Consider the following 14,049-nt stretch of genomic DNA (forward strand, 5'->3'; position numbering starts at 1 on the left):
CACAGGAACAGCATATTGGGGTGGTGATCAATTTAACTTTTCCCCAGCATGATCACACAACAATCAGGTGAAGTTCGATCTCATAGCATAAATCCCCCTGAAAGAATGAGAGGGTTACTAAGATAGTATACCTCTGAGACTGAATCTTAATAGCTATCTAGCAGACCCGTTTAGAATGATCAAGAACTTATTGTTATGACGTTGAAACTTCAAATATCTATTTTAGAAATATGAAAGGTAGTTGATGCTTCATTTTCATGCTGACCTTTGACACAGTTGATACTGAAATGTTTGGAGCTTCGTCTGGTAAAATTTAATGAGATTCTTTCCACTGTCTGAGTCAACATTAGTTTTTGTTCCTATTCATCTCAGCTGATTTGAGTTAACTAGAGTGTTGAGCATCTTGATACATGATGGAAATGTATTGTTGGGCTTAAAAAAAGCAGTAGTCCCCACTACCTGAAATTTTCTATGGATCCAGAGTATTTTATCAACTACTTCCTAGACACAAAAACAAACTTTTCAGGGTAAGATTTTTGAGGAAATAAAATATACGCAACTATCATCATTTTTAGGGCTCCTAACAATCTCAGTGGCTTGATTTGGGCCTAGTTTGGGGAGAAAATCAGACATCATTACCCTGAGGATGAGTTTTGTTGGAAAGAAAAAGCAAGTGTGACTCCATTCATCCTCCCCAATCTTTCGGCTGCTTTTGCTATTGTCAAGCATGGTATCCTTCTAAATTGTGAGCTGCAGGTTGGGGACACTGTATAGTACTTTACAGTGTACTGTACAGTAGCTTCACTTCTGTTTGCAGGGACAGATGCAGAAAATAATGATTGTTCCTCTGCACAATGGTGACTATGCTGTGGGATGCCTCAAAGCACTAGGTTTTTCCTGGTCCTGTTCAAGAACTATCTGAACCTCCTGGAGGTGGTCATAAGAAGTTTTGGTGTCATCAGTAAATTGATGCTCAGCTCTACTTCACTAGAGAATAAAGAGGATGACCTTGACGGAGAGAAGGAGATCCATTACGGAGAGAAGGCAATAAGCAGATAAACGTTGCAGAAGTCAGTGAGAGGGGAGGGGTCAGATAGACATCCCCCAAATGTACCTGAAGATATAAGAGGAGGAGAAGCATATTGAGACTTGCAAGATCTGAATAAAAATAGTTTTAGGTACACCTGACATCTCTTTCTTGGATTAGACTACTTCATAGGGCTGACAACGTCTAACCTTAGTATGACCAGATTGCCAAGTGCAATTAAAGCAACTGCACTGTCTGCCAATTAGCTGTTACCCCACCGGATTCAAGGTTCTGCTTATGACATAAAAGGCCCTAAATAACTTGAGATCAGGATGCTGTTAGATCACCTTCCCTGTTGCAGAGCTGACTGGTCAACTTGTAGTTATGGATGGGACTTCTCTGTGGTAGCGCCTTTGCTTTGCAGTGTTCTCCTCCATGAAATTTGAGAGACACTTGCATATTTTAGGTGCCACGGAACCAGACTTTATTATCATTATTGCTATTATTTGGTGTTTCCAGAATCAGAGGTATAATGCTTCTAGGAAAATAGCAGTAACTTAGAAGAGTTATGAAAGAATGTACTGTGTTTACCTACTTGTGTGCTTTTCAGAGTCAGCAAACTGGATAGTGAGAAATAGCATGCTAGATGAGATGGATTTTGGTTCTTAAAGTTGAGCAGGACCATGCTACTTCTTAAACCCCTGAAGTTGCATCCCCACTGGCCTCCCTCGCTTGCCGTGCACACTGTCAGTGTCGATTTCTGTAAATGCTGATGCTTACATTACACCTTTATTGTTGTTCCTTTGGTTGGTTTACATGTAGCTTTCAATTTCCGCTTCAGTTTCATGGGTATGTTGAATAGATTAGGAGAATATTGACAATATGACCAAAATGAACAACAATCTGTTTCTATAGGCCCCCACCTGTGCGTGAAGGTGCCCCCAAAGGAACCCAAGTTGTTGCGGTAACAGCTGCTGCCTTGAATCAAACGATTGTCTATTCCATTGTTTCAGGGAATGAAGATGGTAAGTTAAAGTGGTCTTGCATTTGGTATCACTAAAGCGTAAAGTGGGAGAGAGTAAAAAATCCTAAATGGAAAAAAGTAAATTTGAAATTTTCAGTTTCAGATACATAGCACAATTTTGAATGAATCATTTTATCCGTTCTTAAAATGTCTATAAAACCTTCTTTTTCTGCATTCCAGGCGTGTTTGCTATTAACAACAGAACAGGTGTTATCTCTATTCAAAAATCTCTGGATTATGAAACTGCAAAAAACTATTTGCTTCGGGTTCAAGCAGATTCTTTGATAGTAGTCCGTTCTAATTTGCCAGTGCCATCCAAAAGTAAGTTAGTTTAATTAGCCTGCCTGCCTGCCTGCCTGCCTGCCTGCCTGCCTCCCTGCCTTCCTTCCTTCCTTCCTTCCTTCCTTCCTTCCTTCCTTCCTTCCTTCCTTCCTTCCTTCCTTCCTTCCTTCCTAAAAGTTGGACATTAGGTCTGTTGTTCTTTTTGTGATCTCCAGTTACTTTGTAAATTAACCTTTCATTTGGTTATATTGTTCTATGCTAAACATGTAAGGGGTTTATCATGTCTTGAATCAACAATAGGAATAAGCTCCACCCTTCCCCAATCACAGGATATCTGTCATCCTATAATTAATCTGTAATATCATGAGCAAAATAAATGTATTTATTTTATTTTCTAGCTGTTATATTTTTTTCATGAAAGTTATGAGCAGTCCATAAAATCTCATGTACATTCACCATTAAACCAGGAATGTTTCTTAGCACTATTCCAGAAATAAGTCATTATTTAAATGAAAAAGAAGAATTGAAATTAAACATTGCAGTTCTTAACAATGAGATAGGAAAATATGGAGAAAGCACCACGATTTCCCAAAACTGGTTGTTCCAGCGATTTCCAGGGTGGAGAGTGGCTTTGTGTTTTCTGCTTCTTAGTGGTTCAGTGTTTATGTTCTTATTTATAATTTTTCCTCCCAAAGAAATGAATGGGAGAGAAGCTGTCTATAATAGCACCAAACGCATATGGATCAATTGTCAACTGCAACAACTAATAAGAGAAGCCAGAGGATCTAGGATTTAATAGATCTAAGCCTTAATAACATACCACTAGAATATTCCATTTCAATTCCTGTCAAGTATAGAAACATTGAAAGTGGAAGTTCTACAGCCTTATGTTTTCCAGTGGCCTCTTCAAGGCTTTTGAGGCACATAGCATCTTCCCCCAACTATGGAGCTTTCTTTTTGGCAGGGGTTAATGTTCAGTAGCATCTACTGGGGATGGGTCAGAACACACCAGATGGTGGACATGGCAGTCCTATCCAAGCCCCATCTTGTGTCAACATTACACACACATACAAAAGGTGTGACGCTTGGATCATGATGCCATGTCCACCACTGTGTCCTTTTTGCTTTAAAACTAGATAGTTTAGGCCTATAAGACATTGATTCTACATCATAAAACAGTACGTGTGGTATGCTTTTAGAGAAGACAAAAAGTATCTGGAACCTTTTGGTAATCATAAATAAACATTCTTAGGATTAAATAATAGTGCAATACATTATGAACTGTAACTTGAAATGATTAGAATATATGGCACTCTAATTTATGAAGATCTACTTGCTTCAATCCAGTCACCAAACTTAATGAGCTAAGGAAATAGAACAAGGAATGGTATTTTATAGGTTATTCTATTTTTGCACAAAAATAGAGTACACTTTTTTTTTTCTTTTTAACTTACCTTTCCTACAGAAAATGAACCATTTTCAGTTCTTTTCTTGTTGGCTATACAACTTGTAGACCAAACTAATTTACAAATTTCTATTTACTTTCCAGTTTACAGCAGAAGTGAAATGTAATAAAATCTTGGGGTTGTTCTTATATATTCATTACTGAAGAATTGGATTGTCTCCATTATTGACTGTTGCCCATTATATACCATTATGCAGTTAATGGGGAATACATTAATGGGAAAGGCCATGATTTCAATGTGACATTGTTTGTATGTTAGAGGTCCTAGGTCCAATTTATGACACTCTGAAACCCTGGAGAAGAGTAATTGTAAGTCCTATTGAATTACTAGCTGGATTGCTCATGTAATTTTGTATAAGGGAGCTTATATTGTTAAAAATAATCAGAAGTTTCTATTATACAATATGCTATTAGGATAAAGAGTAAAATTCAAAGAAATAAGAGGCAGAACATGTATTGTAAGCAATTGTTTGTATTAATCCAGTGTTCTCATTTGCCTTTAAATCATAATAACCATGAACCAAAACATTACGAGTCAAAGTAACACATCTTATGAGAACATCAAAACACTTGGTTAATCACATTTCTTTTTTTAAATATAACTTTATTGAAATTTTAAAAAATAAAGATAAAAACTAACAGAAACTAATATTTAGAATAAAGAAAAGAAAGAAGAAAGAAAAGAGAAAGCCAAAAGCACAGAAAAGAAAGGAAAAAAATATAAAGAAGTAGCTTTCAATTTTCTTTACAGCAGTGATAAGGATAAATGTAAATTAACCTCTTACTCTATGCTTACAGCAAGACTTTAATTTTTTCTATATTTTTTTTCTAATCATGAAAACCATATATCATAAGTTCATTTTTTTTCTGTTTCACACAAAAAGTCTATGAAGGGTTTCCAGTCAGCATTAAACTTAGATAATGTCATCAAAGATGTCAGTTTGGCCCTCTCAGCAAGTTCCATCATCTTCACCAACCATTCCTCCATTGTGGGTAATGTCAAATCTTTCCACCTTTGTGCATTTAATAATCTTGCCGCAGTCATCATGTATAAAAATAAAGTTCCATGGCTTTTTTCCAACTGTCTATCAGTCAGTCCCAAAAAAAAAAGCTTCTGGTTTCAATTGTATATTAAAATTTAAAATCCTCTGAATTAGTGCATATAGTTGAGTCCAAAATTTTCTGGCTTTTTCGTACATCCACTACGCATGGTAAAATGTCCCCTCTTGTTATTCACATTTCCAGCATAAATTTGAAGTACCTTTATTCTAGACAATTTCTCTGGTGACATATACCAATGATACATCATTTTATAAAAGTTCTCTTTGAGATTATAACACAGTGTACATTTCAGTCCTTTCAACCATATATTCTTCCACTGTTCCATTTGTATATTGTTACCAAAATTTTCAGCCCATTGCATCATACATTTTTTCACTTTTTCAATAGGAGTTTATAAATTTTAGCAATAACATGTTCATCATTTCTACACAAGTTTACTGTATTTCAAACTCAGTCTTACAATGTTCAAAACCAAAAGTTCTTTGATCTACTTCAAATTTTTGTAATAATTGTACATAAGAGAACCATTGACAAGTGTATCTTTCTGCCACCAGATCTTCTCTTGATTTTATTTTGCATTCCCCTTGGCAAAGCTTTAATATATCACAATAAGTTAATCATTTGCATTTACTTATAATTTCTCTTCTATACTGTAATATGCTTCTTGTGCTGATAGCCACAAAGGTATTTTCGGGCACAGCCTGGGTATACTGTATATCTATTCCATATACACAGTATGGCACGTCTAACAAAATGATTTTTAAAATCTGTATTAACCTTAGCTTTGTAATACCATAAATATCCATGCCACCCAAATCTCAAATCATGTCCTTCTAGCTTCAAAAGCTTCTATATCTCAGCAACATCCACTCTTTCATCCAGATTAAACAATAAGTTCCAAAGTATAATTTCAAATCAGGTAAACCCAATACTCTTTCTTTTACATTTTGTAACATCTTAACTCATGGCTTTTTCCTCTGCCACACAAATTTAGATATATCTTTCTGCCACTGTTTATTTGCTACATCAGTTGTCTGAAACAAAAATAATATTCTGGGCAAAACATTCATCTCTATCACAGAAAGTTTTCCCAACAATGATGTTACATTTTCTTCTATCTCAACATATCTTTTTTTTTTTACTTCATTCTATATCTTAACATAATTATTTTGAAATAACATACATATTTTACCTTCTTCTTGATCTCAACACCCATTTTATACATCAATTCTGTTTTGTCTTGTATCTTCATATTTTTTGTTAACATCTTTGTCTTCTGTTTATTAATCTTGAAATCTGCTAATGCACCAAATTCTTTTAGTTTTCCCATTAATGTTTCAATTCCCTTTAAAGGATCTTCCAAAACCAGCACCAAATCATCTGCAAAAGCTCTTAACTTGTAAATCTTTTTTTATAATTTTTACTCCCACAATCCTCTCATCCTGTCTTAAGTCTCTATTCAAAATTTCCAGAACCAAAAGAGGAGACAGTGGCCCTGTCTTGTTCCTTTTGTATCTCACATGGTTTTGTTAGATCTCCATTAACAATGTGCTTTCTGTGAAATATAAATCAACTTTAGCCCTTTTATAAAATTCTTTCCAAAATTCATATCTTCCAAAACTTTAAACAGAAAAGTCCAATTCAAATTATCAAAGGCCTTCTCTGCATCTAAAAAAAATAATAATAATGCAGCTTGTTTTTCATTATACTGTTCCAAATGTTCTAGAATATCCAGCATAGTTCTGACATTGTCTTTTAACTGTTTTTAAGGTAAAAACGGACATTGATCTTCATGAATAAATTCCTCCAAAATTATTTTCAATCTATCAGCTAAGATAATTGTCAACAACTTATAATCATTATTCAATAATGATATTGGTCTATAATTTCTTGTTAAATCTTGTCCCTCTTTCCTTCCTGTAAAATAGAATACACCATATTTTGTAGAGGTTGTAACAATTCATCCTCAAAAATTTATAGTAAGAACTTGATAATCCATCTGGCCCAGGTACTTTTATTTATTTATTTTTCATAAGAACTTCATTAAATTTCATCAGGCACTGTTCCTGGTTTAATCTTTTTTATAACTTCAGAAACTTTCTTTATTGTTATACGTCCATTCATAATCTGTCATTGTTTCTTTGTAATCATTGGATGATTTCTTAGAAAATATTAATCTATTTTCTCCAAAGGAATATCTAAATTAGAATAATATTGATGAAATGCTTTTTATATAGCCACATTGTCCATTAATACCATATCTCCCTCTTGAAGTTTCAGTATCATTTTCTTTTTCTTTTCTTAATTTATACACTAGCCATTTCTCTAGTTTATTTCCAAATCTAATTTTTTTTGTTTACATAATTCATTTTTATTTCCATTTCTCTTACTGTTAACATCAATAGCACTGTAAAAGTTTAATTTGATGATAGATATTTAACTCCCCTGGAGATTTCTATAATTCTTTTCTTTTTATCTTATCCAAAATAGCCTGTGTTTTCTCTTGCCTCTTCTTTTTGAGTTCAGTATTATGTTGTAATAATATTCTAATAAAAGAGTTGTACCTCTATTTACTTGCATTCCAAACCATTCTTAAATCAGTGCATTTATTGAAATTATTTTCAAAAAATTCTATTAATTTCTTTTTGCAATCCTCCACTATTATTACTTCTTTGTGTAACAATGTTTCATTTAATCTCCATCTAAACAAACTAGATTTCCTTTTATAAACCAAACTCACAGTTTATGATTGGAAAAAGTCTTTGGTAAAATCTCTACTATAGAGATTTTAGTATCCAAGTTCTTTGAGATCTAAATTGTATCTATTCTTGAAAAGGATCTATGTATTTTTGAAAAGTATGTGTACTCTCTAGAATTACCATTTTTTCTCTCTCCATGCATCCAGTAATCCTAAATTATCCATCAAATTAAAAAAAAATAAACCTTTTGATAATTTACCTTGGGTGATTATAATATTTTTCTCTGATGTTCTATCCAATTGTGGGGAGATCATTCCAATCCCCCATCAAAACACCTATTTTTATAAGAAAAACCTATTAGTCTCTCCATAAGTCATTTGTTAAAAAAAAAAAAAAATCACTTTGTCTTCATTTCGGCCATAAATTCCCAGTACCATAGTCTTCACCCCATGTAAGTCAATTTCCACCCCAACAAATCTGCCATATTCATCAGTCAATACAAATTCTGGTTTTTAGTTGGGGGTTAATATACAAAACAATTCCATTTCTTTTCTTGTTCCTGCTGAGATAAATTCTTCACCCAAATTTTTATAAATCAAATATTTTGTATTCTTTTTCCTAATGAGTCTCTTGTAACAAATTATATCTTGCTTTAATTTTTTTAAGTAATGATTTTTTCCCCCTCTTTTGAGGAGCATTTGTTCCATTTATATTTCTGGTTAGACATTTGTAATCCATAATCAGGCCAAAAATTTAGAAAAGTCAATGCCCATAGCACCTACTGTAATTCAGAATCATCTCTTCCAGATTCCTTTTGTATCTGTTGTTTAAAAATAAAAATCATGCCTTATAATTTATCCCAGCAAAATGGAATCTTTTTCTGCTTTAAACTTTCAGTCAAGAAATAATAATCTTTTCTCTTATATAGAAGACTGATAGGGATTTCTTTTAGGACAATTGTATCTGTATTATCAATCTTCAATCTTGTATTAAAATGCTGTTGCAGAACTTGATCCCTTGTCTTCTTTCTCACAAAGTGTACCAGAATATCCCTTGGAACATTTCTTGTTCTCACAAATCTTGAATTTATTCTATAAACTTTATCTCTGCCTCTGGTCCTCCGTTGCCTTGCATTCCATTTTATGTTTTTGCTTCAGGGCGTATCCTTGGGTTTTTTTTGTTTTTTGCTTTTTGTTTTTCAATTCCTAGGTGATACGCCAGAAATGATACCTAAGACTAAAGTGAGTGAGTAAAATTCTTATTTAAAATAATGTTCGTAAAAAAAATTCCTTTCACCACACAGAATTGCCAGATTTTCCAGAGCAAAGAAATTTATAGTTGTATTATATGTTATTTCAGTGAGTGCCCCTGTAATACTATAGAAAACAAGAAGCTTAACTATGATTAATATAACAGCAGAGGGAGCTAGGGGGGAGTGCATTTTAGGAAGAGGGAGACTTTTTTTAAAACAAAACAAAAAAATCCTGATTTGCTAAAGCACCGTTCCTTCTCCTACTATTAGTTCTAGAATTTTGGCAAGGGAAATCTCTCAACATTGTTGCTTTCAGTTCTTTGATATAAATTTACCTTTGATTTAATTTTATCTGAAAGATAATAACAGCAGTCCTCTTGTTCATATGTTTATTTTGTCATGTTCATTATTCCTCTTTGTGTTTCTCCATGCCTTTTTGGATTGTGAACAACAACCATGAGTTATGCAGAAGTCTAGGTCAATCTAACTCAAGGAGTTTTATTCATATTGGAAAAAGTCTATTTTTTAACAGGACATTTCTTCCAGCTTGACAAGACCTTCACAAGAATTGAGAATATACCTTAGAATTCTATTTGATTTATACACATTCTAAAATGTACTTAGACATCACCTCCCTCGGGCATCCATACTTGTCAACCTCTATTTCAATAGAATTCCATTTGTCTCTTTTACATCTTTCACGGTTTGTATCAATCTCAAATTGATAGGCTAGGTTGGTCTTGGTATTCTAAACTAAAATGAAACTGTCCAGGTTTGTAGTTTTGTGGACCCAGAGTTAGTTTTCTCTTTTTTTCAAATAATGTTGTTAGAATTACAAATCGAAACAATACAAACTAGTACAAACTACAAAAATATAGAAATACAAAAAGAAAAGTACAAAAAAGGAAAAAAGGAAAAAAGTATAAAAAAGAAAAAAGAAGTCACTCCCCCCTTCATCCCAGCAAGTAAAAACGATTTTAATAGTTTATCACCTAATACAACATTTAATCTCTTCATCCTATAACTCATCTCTTAACTAAACAAAAACAGAAACAAAATGCGAAAGCTTTGTCATTCATTCTTTGTCAGCAAAAGTCCACTAAGGGAAACCAGATATATTCCTGGTTTGTTTTAGCCTTGACTGAATAAGCTCTATATTCCTTCCCTGAATTTTTAACAATCTTAATTTTTAACCCTTTCAAATACAGTCCCAGAGCTTATTTTCTGTTCATCTTTTTTTTAACCCAAGAATCTTTCAAAACTTTAACAGACCTTTTTGTACATCCAGTAAAAAAAAGTTATCAAAATCACTTTTCTGGTTTAATAATTGTACATCTCCTTTAGGCAGTGAAACAGTAATCAGTTTCATTTGTGTATCCAGTACATCTTTCTCCATATCCTTTTCATTGTTTGACACATTTAAGTCCACATTCAAATTAATTTCAAACTTATCTATTATAGCTTCTTCTTCTTCTTCTATAACTTCATTGACACATGATCTATCATATCAAGTAATTTCAAAGACCAATATTCAAAAACATCCATTAAGGTTTTATGTTCCATTCTTTATTTCTTTGTTAATGAAACAAATTTATTACCCTTTTGCTCCCTCTAGTGTTAAACCTTCAAGGTTCCATTATCATGTTTCCTCTTAAAAGAGCCCAAATAATCACCATTTCCCACAGGAAGAATCCTTTTAATTAATCAAAACTATAATTCAAAGTCCATATGGACCCTTAATCCATTGTTAATTTTTCAATACCCGTATTCTAAGCACCCTTTTGCTGTTTAATCCAAAAAATAATATTTTTCCAGAGCTTTTAAAATCATATTTAAAAACATCTTTCTCCAAGGAGAAGGTAACTCACCTGATGAATAAAGTGAAACCTTGCTGATCTGAAGGGTCTTAATATTTCCAGTACAATTTAAAAAAAAAAAAAATCCCAAAAGTGATTAAGAAATGGGGCTCGGTCAAGCTTTATGTCCTTAAAAGCTGCGTTATGAGTATGAGCTTGATGGTATCCCTCGACTCCCAGCCACTCAACTCATAAGCCGACCGCAAAGCACCAGTTCATGTGGTCTACTCATGAGGAGCGGCTGTCTGGAGTCACATGGATTATCTCAACCATCTTTCCTTCCTCTGGAGAGATTTTGCTGGTCTGGATCTAGCATCTAGCCACAGTTTTCCTCGTAAACACGATCCTGCTGCCAGCAGGATGTCAGCTTACCATGGTGCTCATTGGAAGTCAAGTCCAGAGTTAGTTCTCAATTTAATACAACAGATAAAACTTTATCATCTCTATTAACATAAATTTGGTGAGATTCTCAAGAAAGAAAGCACACTTTGTTATAAGTACAGTATTTTCAAAAGTCTCAGAAAGCATAAACTCTCATTCTTTCAAGCTGTTTTTTGCCAGGCAGTTCTGTTTTCCCGACATATTCCCAAAGGTATGGAGGTAGCAGGGAGAAATCAATACTGAAGCTGACTTGAAAAGTTGAGAATTCTTCCTGAACTTCCAGTTCTTTGCAAAGAAAGTTTATAAGTACAGTAGAATCTTCACTGTCAATAGGGATTCTGGGAAAGGTACATTAGCTGTCAGTAGGCTGTACTTCTCAGAATCCACACCAAGGAGACTAAAGGTGTTTATTCCATACACCTTTATTACAAAGTTTTTTTAAAAAAACCTGCTTATAAATAAAAGTATGCTTAATTTTTTTCCCCATTAAGTTCAACATGTATGGCTTGTGTCAATTATTCTACTGACTACCTTAGAGTGACTTTTGAATGGAATTAGTCATTTCCAAGGAATCAACTCACAGGTATTTGCAATAGATGTTGTGACAGAGGGAATTGTCATTGTGGCCATGTCCTTTCTTATCAGAGGTTTCAAAATTTTTTAGCTGGGGAACACATCTGACATTTTGAGAACCTGTCATGGGCACTCATACAAAATAACTGAGATTTTATCCATGGCTAACCATGATACATTTTTTGAAAGGCAAAGTGGTGAGATTCACCTTTCACTTTCATTAACTTCTCCCTTCAGAATACTCCAGTTTACCTTTGATAGGAGGAGAGGAATCAGGGACAAACTGACATAGCCCACTACGATTTCTGTTTTTAAATGTATCTATCTAGAGTCCAGATACATTCTTGGAAATAAGGAGTTTGATAGGAACCAAGGAAGGTGTCCTTGCACCATAATTTGGATGCGTTCTATATAAAAGTATATTCTTGGAAACCAGGTCTGAGGTGAAACATTAATAACAGAGAAGGGAAAAGAACATATTTTACTGGTTTTTATACAGGTAAGGGTTTTAAATGGTTCTAGAACTTTCCTAAAGGAGCATTCTTCTTTTGGCATATAATGTTCATGCTGTGTTCATGCTGGCCCTCCTGTTTCTGACTGCCTCTTTTTCTGATCAACGAACAAAGTGATATTCTTGGGATTAAATCTCCTTTCCTGGTATTGCTAACAGGACATCTATGCAGAAATAGTTGCTTTTCTTCTTCCTGGCTTCAAGCTTTTCAGCCAATTTGTAAAACATTCAAAACACATGGACACCTTCCCACCTTGAAGTTAACTACAGAAAGCATGATGAATGAAATGAAATGGCTGGAGGATCACAGGAGAGCCCACCACATGTGCTTGGTGATCCAAGCCAGTTGTTGGTGTCATTCTGGCTCCACACTGGCAGACCCTAAGCATACAATGCTTTGATGTATTTAAAACTGGTGCTGTTGCTTTGAATTGGTTGGACCTGTTTTGTTTAACTTAATAAAATGTATTCATTCTGTTAACAAATGCTTTAAACGTTTGGTGATGATTGCACTGTGTCCTTTACGAGCTGTCACTCATCTTACTCTGTCCCACCTGTTTGACAAGCTCATATTGCAAGCTGAATAAGGTAGGCAATTTATCAGGATATGATGCCTTTTTTGATGTGTCTTCTGCAAACTATCAAAAGTATGGGGCACAGGAGAGTTCCCCTTATCATCTTCACATATATAAATAACTGCCTCTTTCATATATTTGACGGATGAATGTAAATGCTAACCAAATTGTGGACAAGATCATAAGACAAATCTAGATACAGTTATAATTCATTTTGAGATACTAACAGGAAGAAGATTCTTTAAAACTGTGACTCTCTAAGGAGTTTGCACAAACTTTGTGACCCTCTTTAAAAACATGAGACAGTATACGGAATGAATATGAAACAGAAAATGCACTAAATCAAAAATCAAAACATCACTTTTAAAGACAAGAATTTAGAATTAGATTGCTGTTGAAATAACTGTGACAACCTTCCTTTTAAAATCTGGTTTCTTATAACTTTCCATGATTTAATGGAACTTTTACACTGTTTATTTTATTTACTGTATGCATTTAAAGAATTGACCGTCATTGGGGGGAAAAAATTTACACTCCACTTGTGTAGAGTCTTTTAGTTCAATGTGTGCATACAAAAGGCTCTGAAGCCTTTAAAAATATGAAATTGATTATTGGTGTTGCATAGTACTGTTCTATCGTATTTTTCACTATTAATTAGTGCAAAATGCCTGTTTTAAAAGAATGCCTCATGATTTTTTAAAGGATTGGCTTTTTGGTGAAGAAATGTATACACCAGCATTTCTCAACTTTGGCAACTCTAAGATGTGTGGACTTCAACTCCCAGAATTCCCCAATCAAGTTTGAGACGCTTTCTCAAATTACATGTCTGCTTTGGACTCAGATTTCTTTTAGCTGACCATTGTCTTGGCTGCTGTACTTCCTCCTGTTTCCTCAAGGTTATTCTCACAGCCCATCACAGTGTCACTAGAGGCCCAGTTGGCTGTGCTGGCACAGTGTTTTTCATCAGCGTCAGTAGATTTATCAACTGTGCCCTTCCCTGGACAGAGACAGCCTCACAACAGTTATTCACACTCCAGTAACTTCCCAATTGGATTAATGCAATGGATTGTATGTGAGGCTGCCTTGGAAAACAGCTGGAATCTTCACTTGGTTCAAAATAGATCAGTTAAACTGCTTACTGGGACCAGCTGATATAATCATATTATGTTGTACTTAGCCATCCATACTAGTTGCTGGTCTACTGAAGCCCTTGATGGCTTCAGACCAGGTTACCTACCTTCTCCCTATGTACCTACCTGGACCTTAAGAGCTTAAAATGAGACCCTCTTCCAGATCCTCCCACCAAAGTAAATAAGGTGGTCCTGTACAAAGGAGAGAGAGA

General features: G+C 34.3%; 1 protein-coding gene across 6 annotated transcripts in view; it reads left to right on the plus strand.

The window, feature by feature from the left end:
- PCDH15 (protocadherin related 15) overlaps positions 1-14,049 on the plus strand; it is a 435,688-nt gene that overhangs the window by 348,028 nt on the left and 73,611 nt on the right. For all 6 annotated transcript variants that reach the window (XM_088144402.1, XM_088144401.1, XM_088144400.1 and 3 more), the window contains exons 24-25: positions 1,943-2,052; positions 2,232-2,372. In XM_088144402.1, coding sequence (XP_088000528.1) covers positions 1,943-2,052; positions 2,232-2,372 — 251 coding nt within the window. The remainder of the gene's footprint in view (positions 1-1,942; positions 2,053-2,231; positions 2,373-14,049) is intronic.

The sequence above is a fragment of the Python bivittatus genome, unplaced genomic scaffold (genome assembly GCF_059951505.1).
Source record: "Python bivittatus isolate LINGU-HERP-01145 unplaced genomic scaffold, Pbiv_v1 ctg000400_np1212, whole genome shotgun sequence".
NCBI classification, from domain to species: Eukaryota; Metazoa; Chordata; class Lepidosauria; order Squamata; family Pythonidae; genus Python; species Python bivittatus.